This window comes from Urocitellus parryii, chromosome 2, assembly GCF_045843805.1.
Source record: "Urocitellus parryii isolate mUroPar1 chromosome 2, mUroPar1.hap1, whole genome shotgun sequence".
Lineage (NCBI taxonomy): Eukaryota > Metazoa > Chordata > Mammalia > Rodentia > Sciuridae > Urocitellus > Urocitellus parryii.
The window spans coordinates 58,988,894-59,015,147 of record NC_135532.1 but is presented as its reverse complement, the minus strand read 5'-3'; the positions used below and the strand labels follow the sequence as shown (position 1 = coordinate 59,015,147).

Here is a 26,254-nt window from a genome sequence, read left to right as displayed (position 1 = left end):
AAATTTTACCCATGATAGGGGAAAATGGCACTCATGATTGGTCCAACAGTATTCATTGGACTTAACTGCTGGTTTTCATTGTTGGAATTCAGACTGTGAATCTGTATTTTTTTGTTTATAACAGTGCAAGGGTTATCAATAGGAGTGTCCCTGTAGTTCCCAGAGAAGATATTTTCTGTAGGAATACAACTTTCCAAATGGCTGTTAAAATGGAATTGGAAAAAAAAAGAAAAAAATTCTTTGAAACAATCAACAATTATAGAGTCCATTTTTACTCATTTACATGTGCTTTTAAATTAAAGAAAAAGTCAAGCAAAGATTTTTTATATTTCATCTGTCAACTCTGATATATTCAGTAGAATGATTTGAACAGATAAGTATTTGCTTTTCATGTTTAAAAGGAAATTAAGTCAAACTATTTCTTTCATTTTGACACTAACATTATGGAAAAGAAAGCTTTGTGATTATGTAGATTTTTATGTGTTTTCATTCAACAAGTATTTTGAGTGCCATAATGTACTACATTAGTCTCTGCCATTGAGATATTTCTACTTATAGCTACGATGGGTCACAATTTTACCTATTTAAAATTTTGATAATAATTTAGAAAATAAGCTGAAAAGTACCAGCTGAACTAAGAAATCCTAACAGAATCAATGAAGAGTATATACATGTATCGTTATTAAGCACCCAGCATTATTTGAACCAAATACTTAAATTTTGAAAAGAAACATCCCTACATTCCTGTTTATGTTAATTTATTTAAGTGGATACAGTAAAAATCAAGAGAGCATCAGGAGTGTTGGGAAACGTATTTCAATAGACTGTCTAATGTTAGCTTTATTTAGGGGATACAGAATTTGTATTCCACAGAGGAAGGCAAACCAAGCGTACTAGAGACTGCTTCTGGAGAGTTGTAATTTTATATTTTGCATGGAATTATAAGCCAGTGGCACTACGGGTTGTAGCCTCCCAGTGTAAGCCGAGGGGCCATGTACCACCTGCATTTCTTGCAGGTGAAAGAAGCCTTCCCTGAGTAGGTTGGGTCCTGCTATTACTATTACTTCTATCATACCCTAATTTCTCCTTCATAACACCTATTAAATTTGTAATCACTTGTTCCAGTCCATATAACGTATAAGCCTTCTGAATGTAGAGACTGTGCCATTTTTGATCAGCAAATTCTCTTTAGTATCTAACATAATCCCTGATAGAAAACAGGTGATAAAAAAATTTTGTTAATTAGCTGAATAAAGAGCTCTAGGGAATCTCTTGAGCTATCAGGAAGCTTTCTATCTCAGCACATTTTCTTCACATTTACAAATTAAGATACAGAGTCATGTGACACATTACAACAGTTTAGTCCACAGCCAACTGCACATATGAAGTTGATCTCATACAAATATAATGGAGTTGAAAATTTCCTATTACCCAGTGAATGAAAGGCTCAGGAAGAGGCAAGAGAAAGGAAATTATAAGAGACGAAAGAGAAAGAATCCCCAAGATAATTCACTTTGAATTGTTGAGCAGAAGCTTTGGCAGACCTCAACAAGTTCCTGAAAGATTTAGAAAATATGGATTCCAACTCTGAATGGATTCTATTAATAAAGAACAGTACTCATGGTTCATTATTTGCTTGTAAGCGAATCTGTGATGAAAAAGGGCAACAAGCAGGGCAGACTACCAGGGGTATGTTTCTGAAATAAGTCACTGGTCCTCAAGAGAATCTTCAAAAAGGTCCTTTGGGAAGTGTCTCAGAATAAAGTATTGTTACTATCTGAAATGACTGACGGCTCCAAGATTGTTACTGCCCCTAAAGACCTTCCAGGGGAGAAAATATGGAATGGAAGACAGTGATAGTGATGATCCTGACTTTGTGTAGGCCTCAGATATGCGACGCTTACTCCTTTTGTTTTTTAACAAAATTGTCAAAAAGGAAAAATAAATAAATAAATAAATAAATAAAAATTAACTTATAGAATAAGGAAATTAAAATGTGTTTGTAGAGTTGTGCAATATGTTTTTGCTTTAAGCTAAGTGTTATTATAGGAGTCAAAAACTTAAAAAAATGTATATATATAGCAAAAATATTACATTAGGCTAAGGTAAATTTGTTATTGAAGAAAAAATTCAAATTTAGACTAGTTTATGTCTAAGTGTGCAGCGTTCACAAAGTGAACAGTGTACAGTAATCTCTTAGGTATTCACATTTTCTCACCCCTAACTCACTGATTCACCCAAAGCAACTTCTAGCCTTACATTCTCCACTTATGGGAAGTGCCCTAAATAGGTATACCATTTGTATCTTTTATACTATTATTTTTTCTGTAGCTTTGTTATATTTTAATATGTTCATATATGTAAATTCTCACTATGGTGTTACAGGTGCCTACAGTATTCACTACAGTGACATGCTGTATGGGTTTGTAGTCTGGGATCAGTTGTCTACACCACATAGCCAAGGGTAGAATAGGCTGCCCCATCTGGGTTCCTGTAAATACAAGCTATGACTTTCACACAAGATGAAATTGCCTAAGAACACATTCTCAGAATGCATCCCTGTTGTCAAGTGGCACATTACTTGGTATCTTAAGTTCTTCTGTTTTAGCACATATTTTCTACATTTACAAATTATTCTGATATCATACTTTCTGAGATATCCATTCAATGAAGTCTGATAATTTAGATAATCTTTCTATTATTGTATTTTGGTAAAACAAAAGTCTTTGGGATGCAGTAATCAAATTAGTAAATAGAATTACTTGAAAGGTTTTTTATATCCATTGCTAAAATAGATTAAGTCTCAAATTGTTCACTTTAATTTTCTTCTTTCAACAAAACCTATGTTTGCATATTTTCTTCTATTTCCCTGTAAATATTAGGAGAGATTATGTGCATGTGTGGGAGGGAGAAGGATCAGAGGATTATTTCCTGGCACTAAGAGAACTTTTTTCTATCAGAGTTTCTTAGGAACTATTATTGGTTAACTGACATGTTTGATCAGTTATCACCCAAACTACAGGTCTGATGAGAGTCTCCTAGATTTTCATATCTATGAAAAGTTAGTGATAGAACAAGATGTCTGAACTGCATGCTCTGTGTACTTTATCAGTCTGTGAAGCCTGAGATAAGATGTCTCCACAGACATCACGCTCTATGATCTATTCCAGGAAAGGTAATTCCTTAATTCCCAAAGTGCCATCATCTATCTCCTTCCATCTGTCAGAAAAAGACATGGACTAGCTCAGAATTATTTTCTGATATGAGCAGCATTTCATCTTCATGAAGCTAACTCCCTGAAATATGTCTGTAGAAGGATCAAGATTAGTTTAAGTCATTGTATATAGGAATTAAAATGTCTTTTTAAGGAGAACTTTATATTGTTTCAAATATTTTTTTAAAAAAGAATAAAGGACAGACTATTATCACAAAAGTATGCATACAGAAATGTTTTATTGAAATACAAATAATTATATAAGACCATCTTGTATGATTTAACATGGCCTAATCAAAGCTAAAATATCAGAATAATGATACATGATTATTTGTGTCACCAACACACACACACATACACAGGCACACGCATGCGTGCGTGCACACACACACACACACACACACACACACACACAATAGAAATAAGATTCAACATAGTACAGAAGAGTGTTATCATATTTTAAATTCTTTAGAAATGCCCTGAAGTTCCCTTAATTTTTTTTCCCCACAAGTCTATTTACTTCTTCTTCTCAACTATTCTTTTTCGTTTTTAAGACTTTGATTTCTCGGTAGTTTTAAGTTTATTGAAAAGTTGTGCACCTTGGACAGAAAAATCCCATACATACTCTCTCCCTGAGTGGTTTTTCTGTTAGGAACATCTTGCTTAAGAGTACCCTTTGTTACAATTGAAAAGCCACTATCAATGAATTTTTAAGTCTATAGTTTACATTAATGTAACTTACTGTATTCTAATCTTTTTTTAGCTTAGATGATTAAATTTTTTTTTCAAATATTTATTGTATTTTCCCTTCCTTTTCTATGTATGCAAGTATAGACAGATATTGCCAGCAAATAATTTCATTGAAAAAGATACTCAAGGCTAGGGATTTATATATCATTTAAGCCATTATTAATATTATTATATTATGTATTTCTGCTTTTCAGAAATAATAATACCTTATAAACTTACATAGACTTCAGGAAAATTGATATATTTGTTATAAATGCATCTTGCTTTAGTGTTCATCTTAATTGCTAGACCAAATTTTACCACATTATTAAATTCCCCCTAGTCTTGGAAATTTTGTATGTTTCATCTGGAACCATCTTTCTCTGTCCTAGAAAAAAAATCAGAAGGCATGTCTGTGCTCACTTTTTGGATCTTACAGTCAAGTGGATTTACTAAGTATTTACTTTCTTATCTCAAAAAAAATTGCTAAGATTTTTGGATCTTTCCTTTTGTGCTACTGTATCCACATTTGGAGCATAGTATTTGAGAGTGCTCTCTCTTCTAAAAGAACTACACATTTCTGAGTATAACTCATTTTTTTCTAAATTCTACCTAAATTTACAGAAGCTTTTACATGTAGAAGTTCTGGACATATGTTTGAATTCTATATTTGTATTCAGGGAAAGCAAATTATCCCCAGTGCAAAAATAACTGAGATTGGTGACTCAGTAATGTTTTCAAAGGAAAGACTAAAAGCCACAGGGCAAGTAGCGATTATCACTGAGATGTAGAAGTGATTTTTGTTTCAAATATCAGCCTCAAAGTCACAGTGACTGTCTGCAATAATAGGTGGATTTTTTTCTTTTTGAAATAAAGTCCAGCTACTTAGACTGTTCAGAACAAAGACTCCTCTGCCCAGGAGAAAAGAGATATAAAATCTTACTCATGTTTATTCCAACTGGGTTAGTTTCTCTGTTTTCTTAAGATCATTATAAGGGCTCTGATTCTAACAGAGTAGAGAGGTAGTTATAAATTACAATTTTCAAAGTAAGAGAGGATTAAAACATATTTTCCTTCAGCTTATCAGTTTTACACTCTTCTGAATAATGCTTATTAATACTTAAACATATTTTAATATTATTTCCGTATCCAAATGTCTCAGCTCAATATGTATGTTGGAAACTTATTTTGTAAGCTTTTTCTATGATTTCTCTAATTCAAAACTCCTTATAAAGTCCATCACCATTCATCTCATTCTCTCATTCTGTACTGCCCTCACTATTATTACTAAATTTATGACCCAAAAAGAACATTCCTGCATATAAGCTGAATAAGATTGAGACTGATCTTTATTTAAGGAACAGAAATTATGCATTTAGATGAGTGCTGTCCTTCAAATTTGCCCTTTTTCATAGTTGCACTTAATATTGTCATTTCTCAAAATGTTTTGGCACTCCACTTTTATAATGATCCTCACATATATTTTTTAAGCTACAGAAGAAAATGTGCCACATGACTTTATAATATGTCCTTTTAAAAATGCTTTTGTGCATGACTAAAAATATATTTTAGCAGTTTCAAAAGATAAAATTGACTCATTAAAGGCGAAGAGTTGGTACTTTTAAGCTGTTCACAGTAACATCATGTAGGGTCTCAAAGCATTTCAAAACCACATACTCCAAGATTGTTTAAAATATAGTGGTGTCACTATAATAACATTTAGATCATTAAGTATATAAGGCTTAGAAGAAAACAGTAGATGATCTATAAAATTTCTATTACTTTAATAAGTTTTTGTGGTTTGATAATCACAGTTCTATAAGATAAATTCTACACTCAATGAAATATCATTCCTAAATAAGCCATTTTTGACAACTGATTAGACTATGCATTATATGGTACTAATATATCCACAAAAACTTTTTAAAAGTGTTACTTGTGGTATCAGAATTTATCTACATTGGGTTGGTTGTAGCTTGAGGTTAGAGCACATGCCTAGCATGTGTGAGGCCCTGGGCTCAATATTTAGCATCAGTGCCACACTCCCCCCCAAATTTTTTTTTACATTACCTACTTTAAGCTTTCTTAGATTGAACCAGTAGTTTGAATTTTATTTCAACATTAATAAATAATGATCTTATTCATAATCTCAGTCATGTTTTACAATTCCATTCTCTAAAAAGGGACAATTCCATGGTATAAGATAAGGGCAATGTGTCTGTCTGTATTGGTGTTTGTGCACAGGTTTTGTAACATGAATTCATATACAAATATATATATATACACACACACACACACATATACAGATGTATATGTATATGTTTTATCAACATTTTAAAAATTCTTTTTATTTTTCCTCACATGCAATAAAGAAATATTACTTGAGGAAAAAAAGAAATATGACTTGAGAATTATAAATTCCACATCAAAAATTTTTAGTTACAAACTATATTTTCATTGATGTTCTTTGGGACAACTAAAAAAAGTAAGAAAATGCATGCCTTTCATGACATAAGCATTTTCACAATGCACTTATAAAGAACAAATAATATATTTGCTTAATTTTCTTATTTTTAGTGTGTGTGTGTGTGTGTATGTGTGTGTATGTGTGTGTGTATGTGTGTGTGTATGTGTATGTACACATACAGTTTGCAGTGGAAAGCTATATCATGTTAGAATTTCCATCTATCTATCAAATCATCCACCATCTATCATTTTCATATCACTGATTAATTAACCAAAGATTTCAGTTGAAATTCCAAGGATGCTTTTTGTGTGCTTGGTCTATTTAGTTAAAGGAAGCCCCATTCATATCCACTCTACTTCCTGTCCCTAGAAAATTCTAGAAAACATTTCTAGGATATTTTATATGACAGCCTGGAAGAGAGAATATAATTCTTATCCAATAGCATCACTTTCATATTCTGAACTTCTTTGGAAATGTCTCCATATCCTGTAAGTGTAATTTGTATCTTTACCTATGTTTTGTATACTACGTCCCACTGTCCATTTTCTCTGTGTAACAGAGACACCCCCTAAACTGATGAAGAGGATTAAGCTTTTTAACATAACAGTTTTGTGGGTCCTGTGCTAATAATTACTGTTTATATGGCAATGTCTTTGAATCAGAGACTAGAAAGTTATGCTCCAGGACCATCATTCTACTGCTGCTTTCCTTTTGTGCTGAAGAACACATGACCAAAGGCTCAGAATTAATTGCAATCTGTGGTCTGACTGTGACAGATAGATGTTGTATATGCTAGGACTAGTTAATTTTTTTTATTCTACTATATCTGTTTATCTTTTTTTGTTAATTTTTATTTTTTTGTAGTACTGGGGATTAAATTCAAGGGTACTCTACCACTGTGCCATACCCCAAGCTCTTTTTTATTTTTACTTTGAAACAGGGTCTTCCTAAATTGCAGAGGCTGGCCTCAAAATTAAAATCATCCTGCCTCAGCTTTTCAGGTCACAGGGTTTCTTGCCATGCACCGCCACACCGAAGTTAATGTTCTTTATGCTACCAAAAAAAAAAGGTGAGAAGTTATATATATATATATATATATATATATATATATATATATATATATATATATAAAATTAAATTGCAATGCATGACTCAAAGTCAGTTGAAACAGATTATAGTGCATTTTAGATGCAAATTACCAATCCTTCATGGGGACTTTGAACAACCTTATTGTACAGTAAAGGCATTTGTTGAAGACTTTAAACCATGATCATTTCTACCCCTCCATTTGTTTTTCTTTTCCTAACTTTGAATAACATGATCAGTATTCTACAGCCTTGAATGACTAGTTTTCGTTCTGACTAGGTAATTATGATTGTGAGCCTGTTCAGGAATACACCAGGGAAAAGAAGTGTGTGTGTTGTTTGTGTGTGATCCTTGCTTAAATTTTTTTCTGAGTCAAGGGGCTGTGGTCTGAGTTTAATTATAATATAAAATTAGGACTATGTCTTAAAGCTACCACTTAATTTTTAAAAAATGACCTGCTTTGAATTTACAAGTTTTATTATGTATTGAGAATTATTAACAAAGGGGAACACTAGGGAGATTCCCATTTTCTCTTTTGTTAATTCTGTTAAAGTTAGCTGAGATAAATTCTTGAATGCTAGATGTTAAATCAGACTTCATTTCTGTTATCAATATTGATAGGTCTGACATATGTTTTTTAGTGATTTATCATATTGTAAAAAAAGGTCATTTATTAAAGAAAGCTACATGTTACATCAGTGACTCCCATATATTTACTTAATAAATGTGGTGATAACAGTGTAATTTCTAATTAAATCGCTACAAGCTGATTTTACAAATATGATAAGGGTAACCTACTCCATCATGCAGATTTTTTTTTGAACTAGAAAACTAAATTGGATAGGACTCTTGCTGAGTTGTTTCTTCCATATTTCTGAACATATAATTTATAGATGCAAAAATTCTGCTTGTAGATTCAGGAACAGCTGCTCCTGTTAAATGTAGTCACTTTATATTTTGTATGCTCAGATAAAGTGCTACATTCCTACTGGGCAACATTTAACTGTAAGAAATAGGTTCAGGACATTTCAGATAGCAGGAACTAAATAAGAATATAAGTGAAATAACCAACAATGAAGACAATTTTTAATACTCTCTGCTTCTCTTGACCCCAAAGGATCCTGAAGGGTGGGGTGATTTTCCCAAACCTAAAAGAGAAGCTAATTCAAATCTTTTTCATTCTGTCATATCCCACTAGGGAAAAAAGATGCAGAAGAAAGTCTTTTATTTTGTATTTGCTCAAACATTTAAATTATAGAAACATGGTCATACAAAAAAAGGAGTTCTAAGAGTGTAATTATCTCTCAGATTTCTTAAAGATGTCAGTTTTTAAATGTTTTTTTTTCTTTTTTGAGGAAAAAAAACTTTCTTTCATATTACTCTGAAATCAAAAGGAAATATCAAATATTAATCACATCACCATATATCATTAACATGAGACCTCCCATTATGAGGAGTCTTAAAAGATATTTAGAACATTCTAGTGTTATACCATGATGCAAAGAAAAGAAAACTGACTCCAATTTAGATCAAATTAAGGCAAGCTTGTAATTCTGACTGGACAAGACTGTCCCTTTCCCAAAATCCGTGGGAATAGAAGACAGTACTCCAGCTCTCTAGGAGTGCAGTTTTATAGCACAAAAAGTTGCAAAAGCGGGGTATCTTGAAAACTTACAGATAACGGGATTTTGACAGGCATAATACAAAGGCAGAGAGTAGGCTAATGGTCTAAATGGTTCAGCCCTTGGAGTAAATTTAGATCCCAACATCAGAATTTATGAGGCGCCATTAGGGTTTCAGAGAGGGTTGTTATTGGTCAGGGAAAACCAGGCATGGGCAGGCATTCCAACAAGTTTAGAAATCGCAGTAATTTATACTGAAGCAGAAATTAACTTTTCATGCCTTTGTGAAAAGATGACTCCCAATCTTAAGATGGAATTAGGCTGGTTCATCACTAGTAAGCCCACAAAAATATATATGTCCTTCATTTAAGGAATAAAAATTAAACAAGCCAAGTTTAAGTCAATGCGTGATTCTCATGCACATTATTTAAAAATGCTTCAAATTCTAAACATGCAATCGTGTAGCAAGTTACAGTGAAAGGTGACAACCGTGTCCCAAAATGAAAGATAGTTACTTAGCAGAAGACAGCAAACTGTTAACAGAGCAAAGTCCAGTATGGGGGAACTTTCCATTTCCCCTAAAAATGCCACTTGATTTTAATAGACCAGGTATCATCCGTACCCTAGTCCTTCTTTACATACTATAAGCAAAATTAGAAATCAAAAGGGTACATTCTAATATTGCTAATAACTTTATAATCATTATCTATGATCAGTGAAAGTATACATCTTTCTCAGACACAAATTGAATCTTACCCCATTGTGTCTATTCCAAAATATAAGCTTTGGGAGAGGAAAGAAGAAGTTGGCAGCCAGTGGAATTTTGTTTTATTTCATTTTGCAGCTTCTGAATCAGGACAGCACTCTCTGAAAAGTTCTTATTGGTGAAAAAAGGACAGCTTTTCCCATGGGAAAGCCTTTTGCAGGATGGACCATGATATTTTCTTGCTACCCTGTCCCCTTTAGAATCCCTGTTTCAATTTTGGTTAGCCCATCTGAATTCAAGAAATATTCATTACAAGCTCCTAAAATGTCAATTATATACATTCTTTATAACACTTGCTGGTTTGGATTTCATCAATCCATATTTGAGGCTGTTAACATTTCTCTAACTACCCAGACTGGGGGCATCAATGGGGGAACACACTCAAGGACATGCAATTAAAAATCATGTATTTGTGTCAAAAAAAATTTAGCCTATTAGAACAGTCTTTGTTACCTTTTATTCCATTCTTATTTTATTTTCATAAATTGGCAATGGATTTCAATTTTTGGCTGGCAACAGATCTGTGGATTGTACTGGCATAAGCTCAGCATTTACTCCCCCACCTTTTAAAAAATTAGTCTGCACGGGTTACTGCTGATTAATATGGTGAGAGTCTCCTATTCATAAAGTGACCTTGCTTAAGTCTGTGTATCTGGAAGGCATCAGAAGGGAATCATATTGTTTAAAGGTGACACAGTAGGTGGCCAAAAGCACCCTGAGAACTAATGGGAAGTAGCTTAATAAATTCTGCTTTTCAGAGCATAATATTTTTAGTAAAGTTTGTGATATATTTTCTATATATTCCAGCATATGAGATATCCCCTGAAAAAATAATGTTTTAGGCAATGTTAGAATGTTCAGAAGTGAAATTATTAGATTATGTGAGCTATAACCTAATTGGTGGATTAATCCATTTGATGGATTAAGATCCATCCATTTGATAGATTAATAATTTAAAAGGACTACTGGGTGGTAACTGTAGACAGGTGGGACATGGCTAAAAGGAATAGGTCTCTGGTCATGTGCCTTTGCTCTTTGCTCTCACTACTCATGAGCTTCCATGGGCTAGTAGAGGCTTTCCTTTGCCTTGTCCTTCTGCTATGATTTTCTATCTCACCTCACGCCCAGAGTAACAGAATCTGAGGACCATGGTCTGAAACCTATAAAAACATGAGCCCAAATAAACTTTCCTCCTCTAAAGGGGTCTTGTTAGATACTTTGTTCACAGTGACAAAACACTGATGAATATATCACTATTGTATTATTAGTTGCTAGAATAGCATCTAGTATACAGGAGGGGCTTAGTGTTGATTTGCTAAATGAATAGATGAATCAGAAATGCTAATAGTTTTATATTGGAAACCAGAAAGTATGAATTTTAGTTTGGTTCCTTGTCATGACCTATGAGGACAAGTCACTCTACCTTATTTCATAATCTGAAAAAAAATGTAATGGATTAAAATAGAATATTAAATCTCTAAATTAAATTTTCAACTTTAAAAATAGACATAAGTTCTATATTAGTTAATTGTTTTAACATAAGTACTTCTAATAAAAAGCATACAAGATTAACTCAATGTACCAGTTACAGATAATAAAATATAAATTAAAAATGGAAATGAAAAATAACACATGTATTAATATAGTTACCCTTACATTGGGCTGTTAAAATCTCAATTTAAGTATGTTCTCTTCAAATTACATATGATCAATTTTTTCTAATTAATATTATAAATATTTGTATTAAAATATGGTTTCCAGTTCTTCATAATTTTAATAATCCTCTGTGAGATGATTTTTTTTGCTACTATGAGAATAAATCTCTGTGTGTGTGTGTGTGTGTGTTGATTTAGAGATAGAAGATAAAATATTATTTCTTAAATTGGATAGGAGAACTAAATTGATTAAGGATTATATTTCATTGAGGAGATATTTAAAGAATTTTCTACAAATAGAGTAATATTTAAAAAATTCCAAAGTACCTTTTTGTATTTCTATAATATCAGTTTATAATTTTTAATAAGAAACTTATTTTCAATGTCAATCATTAACTAGAGATGTTATTTACTAGATTTTTAATGATTGGCTATAACACAGGATTCCTGTTGTTATTGTGGTATTTGAGAACATGGCAAGGTCTTTTATTGCAATACTTAAAAAGATTTAAAAAGTAAAGAATGGAAGTTAGAATATCAAAGGGATCAGAAGATGGTTTGGCATTCTTAAGCTCAAGGGAAAGCACACCTACTATATGACAGACTTTTCTGTTCTCTTGAATTGGGCTCTAATTTACTCAAAGTAATAAAGAGAAATAATTGCAAACTAGAAAATGGCTCATAATGCATAGAAATTTTAGTGTGGTCAAAATAATAAAATTAAAATAACATGTTCATGATCAAGCAAAACTACTCCCCCACTACCCCACTTTTCCTTTGCATACTAGGGATTGAACTAAGGGGTACTTTGTCATTGAGCTCCATCTTTAGTCCATTTTATTTTTTTATTTTCAGCCAGGGTCTTACCAAGTTGCCCAGCCTGGCCTCAATTTGTACCAGCCTCCCTAGTAGCTGGGACTACAGGTATATTCCACCATGCCTGGCTCAAATAAGATTATTTTAAACACTTGGTACATGCATAGTTATATATCAGATCATATATATTTATACAAAAACATATTACATACAACAGCAATCGAACTAGGAAAACATTTACTAATCTTATTTTTACACTTAGCAATTTCTAATAAAAATTTTCATATTGATATTAAAAATATATGTATTTTACAATATTCATTGAATGCTATTACATAATTTGTTAATCATTTACTAGGCATTTCTCCATTTTTCTAACTTTTTGATATTTTATGAATGGACTTACCAGCAAACCTTGCACATGAAATTTCCTCTACATAATAGCATTGAATCATACACTTGAATGTGAATCATTCATTGGTAAATGCTATGCTATACCAGTAAGAAATAGAAAAGAAAAACACTCAAATAATAAGTGAGATTTTTTATGTGATTCCGTATTTCTGTGCCTCTTGACGAACAGTGTCCATGGAAAATCTAACTTCCCTAAGCATTTCAAATTTTCTCTTATCTGCCTTTCTACAAAACTTCAAGAAAAATGTATAGTATAGGTGCTTGGTAATGATTCTCACATCAAACCTGTGTGGACCTTCAGACTTGGTGGATCCTATACATACTCATACACGTATATATGACACTTTAAGCTTGTGTAGTCTCTAATAAAAGAAAAAAAACCCTACCAGGTCAGTATTCATAGCAGCAGGTCTGACAGAAAATAATAAAAAGCAGTCTTAATTAGTTATTTTTTTATCTCATTCTTTCTCAGAGGAGTCAGTGACCTGGAACTAACCAATCAGTAATAAATCAAAGTAAACAAAAGTGAAATTTAACCAATAACCAGAAACATCCAATAATTAATAATTATAGAAATAAGAATAATTTCCATGGGATAAAATTTAATGGGTAAGATAGATTTAGGAAAACAAAATGTAAATGTCCAAGTTCTAGAAAGTCTGAAGCAGTCTCCTGAGCATGCATTGCCCCTACTCTGCAGACAGGGTTTGACAACATTTATAGTCTAGACTGGGCATATTTCCATGAGAGTAAGCCTGGAATCCACATTCTCAGAAGTAGTAAATAAAAACTTTTCCTTCTTTTCTTTCTCTGAATATACAAACAATGTTAGATTTCCTGAAATGATAATGGCAAATCTTCGTTTTCTCTGAGGAGGAACCATGAATTCTAGACTGTTCTTCCCTATCCTTCACTCCCACCAAAGAGTGGCCTCACCTCAGAGAGGGCCCTGATCTGACCAGATTCACAGGCCCCTTGGGAGGCATGCCAAAATTCAGTGCTTCTCATATTTCTCTTCTAAAAAGAGTAATGCTTTTTTCTCTGGTGTGAAAGAATCATATCTTTAAAACTAGCCAAACATTGATAGATCCAGAAGTTTAAAAGAATGTAGCTTTAAAGAATTATAGCTAACTTCTATTGAGTATGTATAGTATGACACGTATTATGTATCTGGAACACTTCTTATTTTATCTATTTTGATCTTTAACACCACAAGCACTATTTTTTTTTTCCTTTTTTCAAAGCCAGGGACTAATTCAAGAAGATAAAGTTCCCTGAATTGTGCCAGCCACTGCAGAGCAAGGACTGCAAGCCAGACCGTCTGGTTTTACATCCCCTTTGGTTTTCTTCACCCCAATCTAAACAGGTGCTCTTGAGTCCTTTATGACACCCACAGACACTCTGACTCCTAACACTTTACTCTTCCAAATAGTCTGCATTTCAATTTACTTAGATCATTTCCATACATCTGCCTTGATAGTTCAGATTAAAATTCTACTAACATCCATCATCATCATGATAAATTAATGATGGATTTGCTTGATCAATTTGCTTCATACCATAATATTCATATATCATTTCTTAGTCCATATGCATCACCACCCCCACCTCCCATCAGGCAGATCAATTGTGCACATTCTGCCAATTAGGTCCTAAACATCTTTGCGTCAAATTAATTAAGAAATATTTCCATAAGACACAGTAGTGTGAACATTATGTCATTCTAATTTACAGTCTCCTTGCAAATAAATTATATGAAATTTATAATTTTTAAATTCACACTTATAAAATGTTAAGGAAATATCATAGTATAATAATACGTGAGATTAAGTCTAATAAACTATATTTGAAATCATTTTAGAAAAATAGGTTAGACTTTTTATTCTCAGTGAACCATAGTAGCAGGCATAGAATATATGCTTAATAAATTTTTTTTAATGCAGCAAGAAGTGGCATTGCATATTTGAACATTTGAACAAAAAATTGTAATTGAAGCAACATTTATAAAACTGTCACTAATATAAATTTTTCTCTTACAATTCTTAATATTTTATGTAACTTCAAGAAATTCTTTATAATATCAGAAAATAATTTGTTCCTTTAGTTTTATCTTATGTTTTGTTTCTTTTTTACTCATTGCAATATATCTAAGAGAAATTTCTGCAAGGATAAGACCAAAGATACTTTAAAATCTGTGGACTTTTTGTCAGAATAGTCATTTTAAAAGCCATGTTTGATAGTCATGTAAAATGGATAATCTGTTCATTGTCCTCAATATTGACTTTACCACAAAAGGATACTGATAGATTGAAAGCATATTGAAATACAAACTGAAAATATCAGTTTTCTCTAGAAGGTTAAATTCTTATGAGAACAGAAATACTACAATAAAAATGGAAAAGTGACCTTCCTTATGTAAGGAAAAATATTCTTCCAATATTAATATTCATGTTTGACTTTCTTTTTCTATAGCACTCACCTAGGCACGTGTCAAAACCTTTGAGAGGGGAAGGATTCTCATAAGATAGTTGTGCATGAAGGTGAAATGTGCTACAATGGATGCAATTAGTACCATTTATGATTATAGTTTATGTGATGTTGGAATCAGTTCATTAAAAATGTACTGAACTATCAACTCATTTCACACAGGTCATTGAACAGCAATAAAGTGGTATCAGCTCTTCTCCATTATGACTCTGAGCTGGATTTGAACCAGTGACTCATAGAAAATAGGCTCTGTTCTATCGTCAGTCTATAAAACCACATTTATAGAGTTGCATTATATCTCTCTATTGCATTAGTTTCTCAGTGTCTTCCTGTTTTTTTTTTTTTTGAAATGAATATAATCTGTAAATAGTCTCTTGAAAAACACAAACATTAGGCAACATAAAATGATGATAGTTTACATTATGTATTTATATTTCATATATTTTATTATTTATATATTCATAATTTATTAAATCTGAATAAAAGAGGTCACATGTGGCATGATATTGAAAGGTCTTTTGGCTGTTAAAGCAGAATGAAAATTAAGCTCAGTAGAATAGCACAAATTTACTACTCTCATGAAATTCCCTAAAGCCTAAGTGTTCATTCCAGTTTGCTGTAAATATTCTCATATCTCATGGATTACATCAGCTAAAAGAATATTTACCAAGAGAACTAAACTGTGATCTGTACTGAAATGCATATTTTTATTTTATTAAAGTAGTAACATTTATTGAAGTAACCATATAAACATTTAGCTTGCTACTGAGAATGACATGATACAAATAGATACAAAATAATATTCTGAATACTTTTCAACTAGAATATTACAAAACCAAAAACTGGTTGAAATATATGGGCATGGGCAATAATGGTTTACACATTTAATCTCTAAGGAAAAATATAATTCTTTTCACAAAAGCATGGTTATGAAAAGCATTTTTATAAAAGAATTTCTTTAAAAGTATTTTATGAAGAAAACAACATCAATTGCAACTTCACAGAACTTGGTTATTTAAACTAATTTAAATTAATTGTTCCAGTATTGGTTTAGATATAAAAATTGCTCTTTAAAAACAGGATGTAAAAGTATGGGAAATATATTGATTGCAAAAATTGCTGTAAAAAGTTCAAATAGGCATAGTACTTGATCATTCGAAAGAAATAAAATGTTGCATTACTTATGCATTTATTCAGATCTATTCAGCAAATATATCTGCATATTTCTTCTTATTTAGAGATTTTCTATAATTTTGTTGACTGGTATAAGTATTCTATTTTGCTTTTCTTGTTACACTTTTCAAAGGCTTTGCTTTAGTTTGATAATCTTGAATCATACAAGATTGAAATTCTTTTTCGTAGTTTGCCAGTTGTATATTAACTAATAAATGGCGAATAATGAATGCTTGTTCTTAGCTTTGCTCTAGTCTTATTTTGGTTTTATACTGTGTCATTTATTGAAAGTTGTCTGATTTTGTGTTCCAGTGCACATAAAACATTTTATGTGGGAGGAGTGTTAATCAGCATGTCCTATGATCTTCTTTGTAGTCGCAGCGCCGTGTTACCTTTCACCTCCCCGACGGCTCCCAGGAAAGCTGCAGTGACAGTGGTCTTGGAGACCACGAGCCGGTGGGTAGTGGAACCCTGATCTCACACCCTCTTCCTCTGGTTCAGCCACAGGACGAATTCTACGACCAGGCTTCTCCGGACAAGAGGACAGAGGCAGATGGCAATTCCGACCCCAACTCTGGTGAGTCCTCTTCAGCACTTTGACTCCTTGGCGTTGTTCTGGTTTGGTTGTGCACTTGGGTTTGTAACAGTGATCCTAGGGTTGGGCTAAATGGACATTCAGTCATTCTCTGCTGACTTTATTGTTATGTTCTTTGAAATAGATATACTGGCTGTTGAATTCTATGATTCATCTTTATTTTATGAACCATTAAAAGAGAAGAAAAATGATACAAGTATCATTGAATGAAGCCATTAGTTGCAAGATATGCTGATACCAAAGATATACAATGTGAAATCACATATTTTAGAATTCATAAAATAAAAGCACATATTTTAGAATTCATAAAATAACTATTAAGTAGAATATAATAAAAGAACAATTATATATGTGTGTGTACATATACGTATATATTGTCTTATGCAGTGATATTTTCCAATGAACAATTTATAGAAAAAAAATTGTTAAATAGCTATTAAGATAAGTGTGAAGAGACAAGCTAATAATTTTGCTTTGTATTATTATTTTTTCCTTTATTTGAGTTTGGATTCATTTTGGATGTTTGATAAGGTGTATTCTACCAGAACCTTCCTCCTCCACACATCCACACTACCTCAGGAATAATTGCTCATTCAAAGAAAACTCTGTAGTGTTGCTTCTTTTTAGGCAATGGAGGAAATCTTGGGCAAAGGTTGTTTTTGTCCAATACATATGTAATATAAAATAAAAAAATCTAACTGAGTAGTTTACTTTTATTTTTAAAAATGTTCAAAATTGCTATGTTCAGTATCTCAGGATAATGGGCATAGTTTCTATCTTATTTTACTTAAAAGTTTTCTTCCTAGTTAATGATGTGGATAGTGAGGGTGGGGGCTGTCCATGTTTGGGATCAGGGATATACAAAAAATATCTGTAACTTTCTTCCACTTTTGATGTATAATTAAAGATGATCTGAAACATAAATTGCCATCATAAAAAGAAAATATCCAAACTAAAAAGAAAAAAAGAAAAAAAAAGGAAAGAAAGAAGGTGGGAAATTTTTGGTTTGTTTTTCTTTTAATTCATTTTAAATCTGCTTCAAACCGGTTGTCTAAAATGGGAAATAGGGATATGGTGAATTTTTCCTAATTTTGTAGCTTTTTAGCTCCCACTGCTTCAGATATTAAAGTGCCTCTGGCATTTCTGTGATTGAAGTAGGAATATCAAGAGGAGGTAAAAAGTACAAAAGGGCTTTCTTAACTAGTTTCATTGTTGTAATCCAGCTTTGGTGTTCTGTTCTCTGACTTCCAGGATTTTAAGGTGCCTTTCTATCCAGGGAAGAGATCTCTTGTAGGTGTGCTTCTACCTGTAACTTCCACTCCATGTGAACTTGCCACTGTGTCTGGGTGCTGATTTTCTCATAAGCTAATATTATACATGTGGAGTTACATTTGCATCTTCTTTCTCCCAAGTAAACACCATGCCTGCTCTGACTCTTACTGTTTCATGTTCTACATCTTTTTTGTATAGGAAACACAAGTGCATTTGTATAAGGAAAATAAAAGACATGAAATTTCTAGATTCTTGGCACTCATCAGTATAAATAAACATCAAGGAATCTAAGTGGTTCCGTTGAATCAATCTTTTCTAGACTCCAGTGGAGAGGTAAGGGTGATACTTGTCTTGTAGATCAGGATGGGGTTCTTGTTGCCTTGGTGTTGAAGATTAAACACCCAAGAAATGTCAAGGCAAGTGTAGAAAGCAAGTTTTATTGAAGGAAGTGATAGAGGCAACAGATATCCCTGAAATGAAGGAGGCACAGAGTTGGGTTTCCTCATAAGTGGGTGTGGTATATCTTATAGATCCCAGAAACACCCACTTTCTCTTTCTTCTTCTCCTAAGGGCTGGAAGGAGCAGCACAGGAGCTAATCTCCTTAGCAATTCCTTGGGCTAGATAGTGGATCCCTATCCCTGAGGTTAGCTGTTAACAACATGTGGTCTTTTCTTTGATAACCAGCCCTCTTCTTATCAACCTCCATCTTTCATTACCTACACTCACTGCCAGACCTTCCACCCCCAGCCTCAAGCCATTGAGGAATTTCCTGTCCCTCAGGCCAGGTAGGGCTGCAGGCAGATTGCTTTTGGGCAAAGCATGTGGGGAGTTGTTATAGTGGGCTCATTTTATAGAATTATTCTCTTAAACTCCTGTTTCCATAATTTTCATCCATTTGTCCCCTTACAGAGGTAGGGGGAAATGATAGCAGCTTGTTTTGATCTGTTTTTCCAATCACAACTTCCTCCTCTCTGTCATAAAATATCTTTTATTGGCATTAAGCTAATAGTCTCAAAACTAGTCCCAAAACTCACTGCCTCTTATACAATTATGTGGGATGGGTTGAATCTTCTTGTCTTTCAGTCAAAATAAAGACAAAAAATTTCACACTTTTGCTGGGGACATAGCTCAGTTGGTACAGTGAGTGTTTGCCTCACATGCTTATTTATGTTATTCCAGGTGAATGTTTTACCCTTTCCTGAAGTAGTGTTTCATAGTGTTTCATGATTTAAAAAAATTTTTTTTAGCAGAATAGGATATTTTAGATATATGCAGGTTAAAGAGTGCTGTAAGTTTAATCAGTGGGTTTCAGAAGTTGTTGAACCCTGGGGAATTTTCTAGTTAACTAATTGAATTAGGAATTTTAAAATATTCAACTAGAAAGCAATAGCAGATTTTAGGATTCATTAATGAAATGGACAAAGTGGGAGTTACAGTTATATATTTTGTAATTTGTCATAGAATTGTGTCTGTGGTAAGCCAGAGCCAACTGAAGTATTTTGTTAAAATGTAGCAAAATCTTGTTATGTATATGTATATATACATATATATAATTACTATCATATGTGTGTGTATATATATATACACACACATAATTACTATCATAGCTGCAGTCTACAAGCACAAATGAAACTGATGTTTGTCTTTTGACTCCCAGAGTACTACAAACCAAAGACAGATTTGGAGAAAAAATATTAAATAAAAATGCTCATCTAAATATATATTTCCACAAAAACTGTGGTTATGTTGTACAGCATAAATTCAAGAAAAATACAGGAAGATTTTATGGAAAAAATATTACTAAAATGTGTGGTAATATTAAATTTCATCTTAGTTTGTCAAGAGAATTAAGATATTTTGAATACTTTAAGAAGGCCCCAGCACATTCTAGCTATCATTTTTTTCTCAAGTCATTAAAGAGAATATACATTCAGGGAAGACAAAAAATTAGTAAGAATGAGACAAAATTAGTACTTTGTTGGTGGTTGGTGAATTGATCTGGACCAATGAAGAGACAAGTTGGTTTTTAGACTAGAGACAATGTTCACTGATCTTCCTCTGCTTTCTTCTAAATGCACACATGAGGAAGCCCATGTTTGAGTCTTCCAAACAGAGAGAGAAAGAGAGAGAGAGAGAGAGAGAGAGAGACAGAGAGAGAGAGAGAGAGAGAGAGAAGAGAGCGAGCACACATTTTCCCTAGCTTTGAAAGTATGCTTAAGTTAAATTGCCTTTGGCTAGAACTTTATCCAATATGTGTAGCTACTCACATAATGACTTCTTAGACTTGGGCAATAGCACTGGGCCAGGTGCCAAATGGGAGAAGACAAAAGAGATTCTTAGTCTAGAGAAAAAAAATATGCACCTTTGAAGCCTGCTTTAAGAAGTCCCCAGAGTTTTTACCAATGTAGTCATATGGAAAAAGAGGCCCAAAGAATGACACAACCTTGCATACTCCAATATTCAGTCCAGCATAGTGACTTCACTCAGGAGAATAATGATCCATGGAATGTCTCTAAGCCAGAAGCAGCAGGGTTTCTTGGTAGAAACACACTCCTTATTTCTTATTGAAAAGGAAGGAGAGGAGCAAGAAAGGGAAACAGGAGCCTTAAGGGACACTGGTAGCTAATACTTCATAGGACTTAATTTTAAACTCCTGTGTCAATGTCTGCCTCCTGTATCAATAGCCTAGAAATATCAAGAGATAAAAACTAAATAATTTATATTTGGATATTATTGATATATTATCTTTAAATTTCACAATCACTTTTTTTTTTTTGGTAATTGAGGAATTTGTGAAGCAGAGTGAAGTGGAATTGATAGAGTAATCATCAGCAGCAAACATCTTGCTGTGTAGATCTCAACTGTTTCCCTTTGTTCAGTGAAGTTTTCTGCCTGCATTCGTAACAATTCTAGAAGAGCCATATTTTGTATCAAGTGAAATAGCAGCAGTTACTATCAGTATTACCTGAAGAGTTACTCAGTAATAGGTATTGTACCTGTAAGGATCCTTATTTTTCCCCAAAAATATAATGTTTGTCACTTAAAAATCATTACAAATTAGAACTAATTTCCATTATGTATTTTTCAAAGAAATTAGTACAATGGTTTCATGCAATAAAGATTTTGGAAACTTTGGACTTAAGCTTAAATTCTTATTTCTAAATACACATATGCAGTGACATGGAAATACACTATTCTGCTTTGTTTCCTGTTTTAAGGTTTTGGTTTGTTGGCATTATTCATTTTATATTATAGCCAACTTTTGATTTATAAAAAATAAATGAGCAAGGGCTTTACTTGTGCTAAAGTTTGGATATAGAGTACCACCCCAAATTTATGCATTGAAAGCTTGGTCCTCAGCCTATGGCACTGTTTTAAGGTGGTCAAATCTTTAGAATATGGGACCCAATAGGGAGAGAGTTAGGTCATTGTGAGCATGCCCTTGATGGGAATATTAGAACCCTACCTTTTCCTCTTAGCTTTTCACTTCCCAGCCACCACAAATTGAAGAGCTTTGCTCTGCCAAGGGCTTCCAATCATGATATGCTGTGTCATCACAGGCCTAAGAAGAACAGAACCAACTAACCATGGACTGAAACCTATGAAACCATAAGCCAAATTCAAACTTTCCTTCTTTATAAGTTGATTGTCTCTGATATTTCATCACAGTGAACACAAAGCTGACACAAGATGTAAATTAAAGAATAAATGATGCACAAATTAGGCAACAATTTGTGGGTAATTTAAGTATTATGTAGGATTTTCTTCATTGTATCAGGTTCCACTCTTATGCCACTAATTGACATGTACTGGAAAAGAGTTTTCATTTTCCCTTTCCTTTTTAAATCTATCTATCTATCTTTCTTTCTTTCTTTGTACCATGAATTGAATCCAGGGGGCACTTAACCACTGAGCCACATCTCTAGCCCTGTTTTTCTTTGTATTTTATTAGACAGGTTCTTGCTGAGTTGCTTAGGGCCTCTTTAAGTTACTGAGGCTGGCTTTGAACTCATGCTCCTCCTGTCTCAACCTCCCAAGCCACTAGGATTATAGGCGTATGTCACAGTGCCTGGCTCTTTTTAAAAATTTCAAAATCCATTATATTAATATGGAAGAATATTTACTTCTTTTACACCTTAATTTTAGTTTCAATATTATGCAAAAATAACTGCAACATTCAGACTTTTATGTCATCTGTAACTTGTATGTCAGTTGTCTCATTTGGTCCATATGGGTCTCAAATGAGACTGCCTTTATTCAAGTCTTCCTAACCTCTTCATGAATTATGCTGATAGAATCTGTCTATGGGAGTGAAAAGAGGCTTCTGTGAGGGTGTCTACTGATTCATTGCTTAGATGTATAGGAAGGCCCATTAACTCTCTGAAATGTTTCTGCCTCCCTATATTCTGCCATGTAATCTAGCCTCAAGGATCTTTTATCTTAATCCCAACCAATATGGGATCTCTCCTTTCAGTTTCTTTCCTTTTCTTCTCTTTCTTCTTCTCAGTCAGAATAAGTGATTGTACAGAATGTCTGTTGTTGGGGATCTTCACTATTTTTCTTGATATTTTTCCCTCCAAAACACAAGTATTTATTTAACTATTTACTTACTAACTTACTTATTTATTTTGGCCTCATTAGCAAACAAAAATAATCTCATGATAGGTTTAGGACTTTGCAAAATAGCTAAATGCTTTCTTACTTCTTCCCCATTCTGTCTCATACTTATCTAAGCAATTAAAATACAGCTTATTTATGAAGAATATTGAAAAGACTGGGCTAGGTAAAAGGGTGTATATATATGAAGAAAAAACAACATTAATATTTTAAAATTATTTTCAAAAATAATTTTGTAAAATTATATTTACTTATAAAACAATCATATAACATTCTAATAAAATGTACTGTGTGAATGTGAAAAATAGACAAAAGGAATTTCTTTTGACAAAGTCTTTTTAAGAAAACATGATGAAGAATTACACTTTATTAGTTATTAGTTAACATAAAATATAATCTTTATAGGAGATCTGAGGCATATGCTTGCTTTGAATATCACAGAATGAGTTGGTATCCCACAAACCAAGAATTTGGCTTGTTTATTTTTCTACCACTATAAAAAAATTACATTGGAGACAATTGTAGATAATATCAATATGGCTATATTTTAAATGGTATGTGAAATTTATTATTTATTTAGCTAAAAGTGATAATAGAACTGTAGTTTTGTTAAAAGAGAATCCTCACCGGTTGTGATAGATTATGAAATATTTACAGAGCTAAAATTTTCTAAAATAAAGTGGAAAACTGGTACTAAAGTAAAAAAGAATCAGTATATGAAATACATGAGATCACCTTTATTTCTTCTTCCTTATTTTCTTCTTTTTGTTCTAAAGATACAGTTGACTATACAAAGGTATAGACAGATGTTTTGCATATCATGTGCATATTTTATGCATTTAAGTTTGTTTCAAATGGAGAAAATGAAATAAAACAGATTTTCAAATGTATATGTATTTGTTAGATGAACAGAAATTGGTGATAGCCTTCATTAAATATCTTTGAAGTAAAATAAAGTCTTTCAAAAATTTCTTCTAGAATTCATCAATAAAAGCATTAACCACACACCTCAGAACTACTGTTTCTAGGACACACAACAGAATTTTAACAAAGAGCAAGTCTGGTATGCCTTTGTCAACCAAATATCTACTATCATTCTGTCTTAAATACATTCAAATCAGAGAACACATTTATCCAACTGCACCAGAAATGATGCACACATATCTAATTTTTATTACACTATTTTTTTTTTGCTTTGTTGTTACAGGCAAAGATTTTCTATTCCCAGGAATCATATTTCCTTAAGAAGTTAACTTATTAACATGATCACCAACCATTTATTCTAAGAAAATAAATGGTAAGGAGATTTTCAATTGAAGACTTTTTTTTTAAATATTAAGTAGACTGAGGAAAGAATTTCACTAATTTAAAAGCAGACAAAAACAATTATATGATCAGATCAGAAACGGGCTATTAGCACTAATTCAGAATTAAGTCCTAATCCTGTCCCATTGAGAAATAAAAATAGTTATTTTTATATCTGGTATGTCTTTAAATGTTATTTTAACGGATTTTCTGCTGTTTAATCATGTGCAAAATTGCAGATTAAATTTACTATGTCAAAGCCCTGCCTGTCATGCACCTCTGAATTTACCTGAAAGAAGTCATGAATCATGTTTCAGTAAATACAGTTTGGATACCTGATATTTTTGGTTAGTATTTATTGAAGTCTTTTTGTGAGCCAGGAATTCTAATTGTTGTTTTGCTGTACTTCTTATGATCCCAAACCAATACTATAAATTAGATAGTGGTATAAGTAAGCCATGCCTGACTCCACAGCTAAGGTTTTTGCATATAGAGAAATCACCTACCATGTATACATGTTTTATTGCACTGTTTGACTCAACAGGATGATTGTTACTGGTCTTATATTTTAAGTTATAGGGCACTAATTTTATTTTTAATAAGAATTTCAAGAAATTGACAGTTAAGAAGTGTATTGGATAGTTTGCTAGTCAGTTGAACAACTTGTTAGAGAACTGTTTCTGCAGTTTTTGGTAATTTTAATTTTATTTTGTTTGTTTGTTGTTGATTTGGGGTAATAGTCAATTAAAATTAGACCTTAGTGAGACCCCATTCAGCACTACATTGTTTTATACAGAGGCATAAAAATGGAAGTGTTTTGGCTAAGTCAAAGTTTGTAGTCAATGATAAGACTACCAAATACAGAATTTTGTGTCTGTGTTCTTTCAACTGGAGCCATCTTTACTTATGTCTTTTCCTCAAAGAGATTATGTTTGATCATATGATTCATACTTGTCACCCCCATTATTCTCCAGAACTGCTTGACCATATTTTCTATGCAGGGCAGTGTCTTGCCAATTGTAGGCCAGCAATACTTTTTGACTGAATGAATACGTTGGTATCCCACAAGTACATGAAATACAGTAAGACAAATTAAATATATGCTATGATGACAAAATCATCCAGATAAACAACATTTAGAAAGAAGTAATGTACCATGTTAATTATAGTTATCTCCAAGTTTTAATATTAACTTCCTCTTTTAATTGTCTATATTTTCCACAATTTTAATAATACATTTAAAATTATATTTTTCCATTGCATTGATATAACATATATGAAAATCACTTGACACAGGACTGAGAAAAAGTGATTAAATATATTATATATATTTTACAAATTTACATTACAAAATATTCTTCCTTATATGCTTAAATACACCAAATGTACTTGCTCAGTAAAAATGAACATTTAAAAAATTAGGCATGAGAGATAAGCTGCCATTTTGGAAAACTGAAATCTAGCTAGTAAAAGATTAAAAAAAGTCAATGAAAATAAAATTTCTTAATTCTGGTCCTTAGGAATTATGCTAATTCTCTAACCTGCAGGGGGAAAAAGGTCACAATATACCTCAAAATTAAACATAAATTTGATTTTTGTCATTATATTGTGTAATATTATATTAGATATTTTTGTGAATCATGATTACAATTTTTGTGTATTCACATTGAGAAAATTACATAAATTAGAAGAAAATTTCTCTGAGACCACATATTATAACCTGCTATATCTGTAACCCCATGGGATTTCTGGAATCAATTCAGGATAATTCTACACAGTGGCCCATAAGTTAAAGAATCTTCAGTCATTAAGAGAATATCATAGAGTTCCATAGAGAATATCATAGATACTGGGGAAAATGTCCTACTGTGATTTGAATTTAAGATAAAAATAAGGTTCTAATAGTTCAACAATATAAAATATAATTTGATTACATTTTTTGTTCTATGAGAATTTAGAATTTAAGTTCTTCACTTTATTAATATATTTTTCTAAATCTGAATTGAAAACTTGTCTATTAACTATTTTCATCTCA

At 32.4% G+C, this 26,254-nt stretch overlaps 1 protein-coding gene across 3 annotated transcripts in view; it reads left to right on the top strand.

The window, feature by feature from the left end:
• Window positions 1–26,254, top strand: part of Pcdh9 (protocadherin 9) — an 862,810-nt gene that overhangs the window by 540,153 nt on the left and 296,403 nt on the right. For 2 of the 3 annotated variants that reach the window (XM_026395800.2, XM_026395799.2), the window contains one exon: window positions 16,805–17,006. In XM_026395800.2, coding sequence (XP_026251585.1) covers window positions 16,805–17,006 — 202 coding nt within the window. The remainder of the gene's footprint in view (window positions 1–16,804; window positions 17,007–26,254) is intronic. The other variant, XM_077792752.1, reaches the window with a different exon arrangement.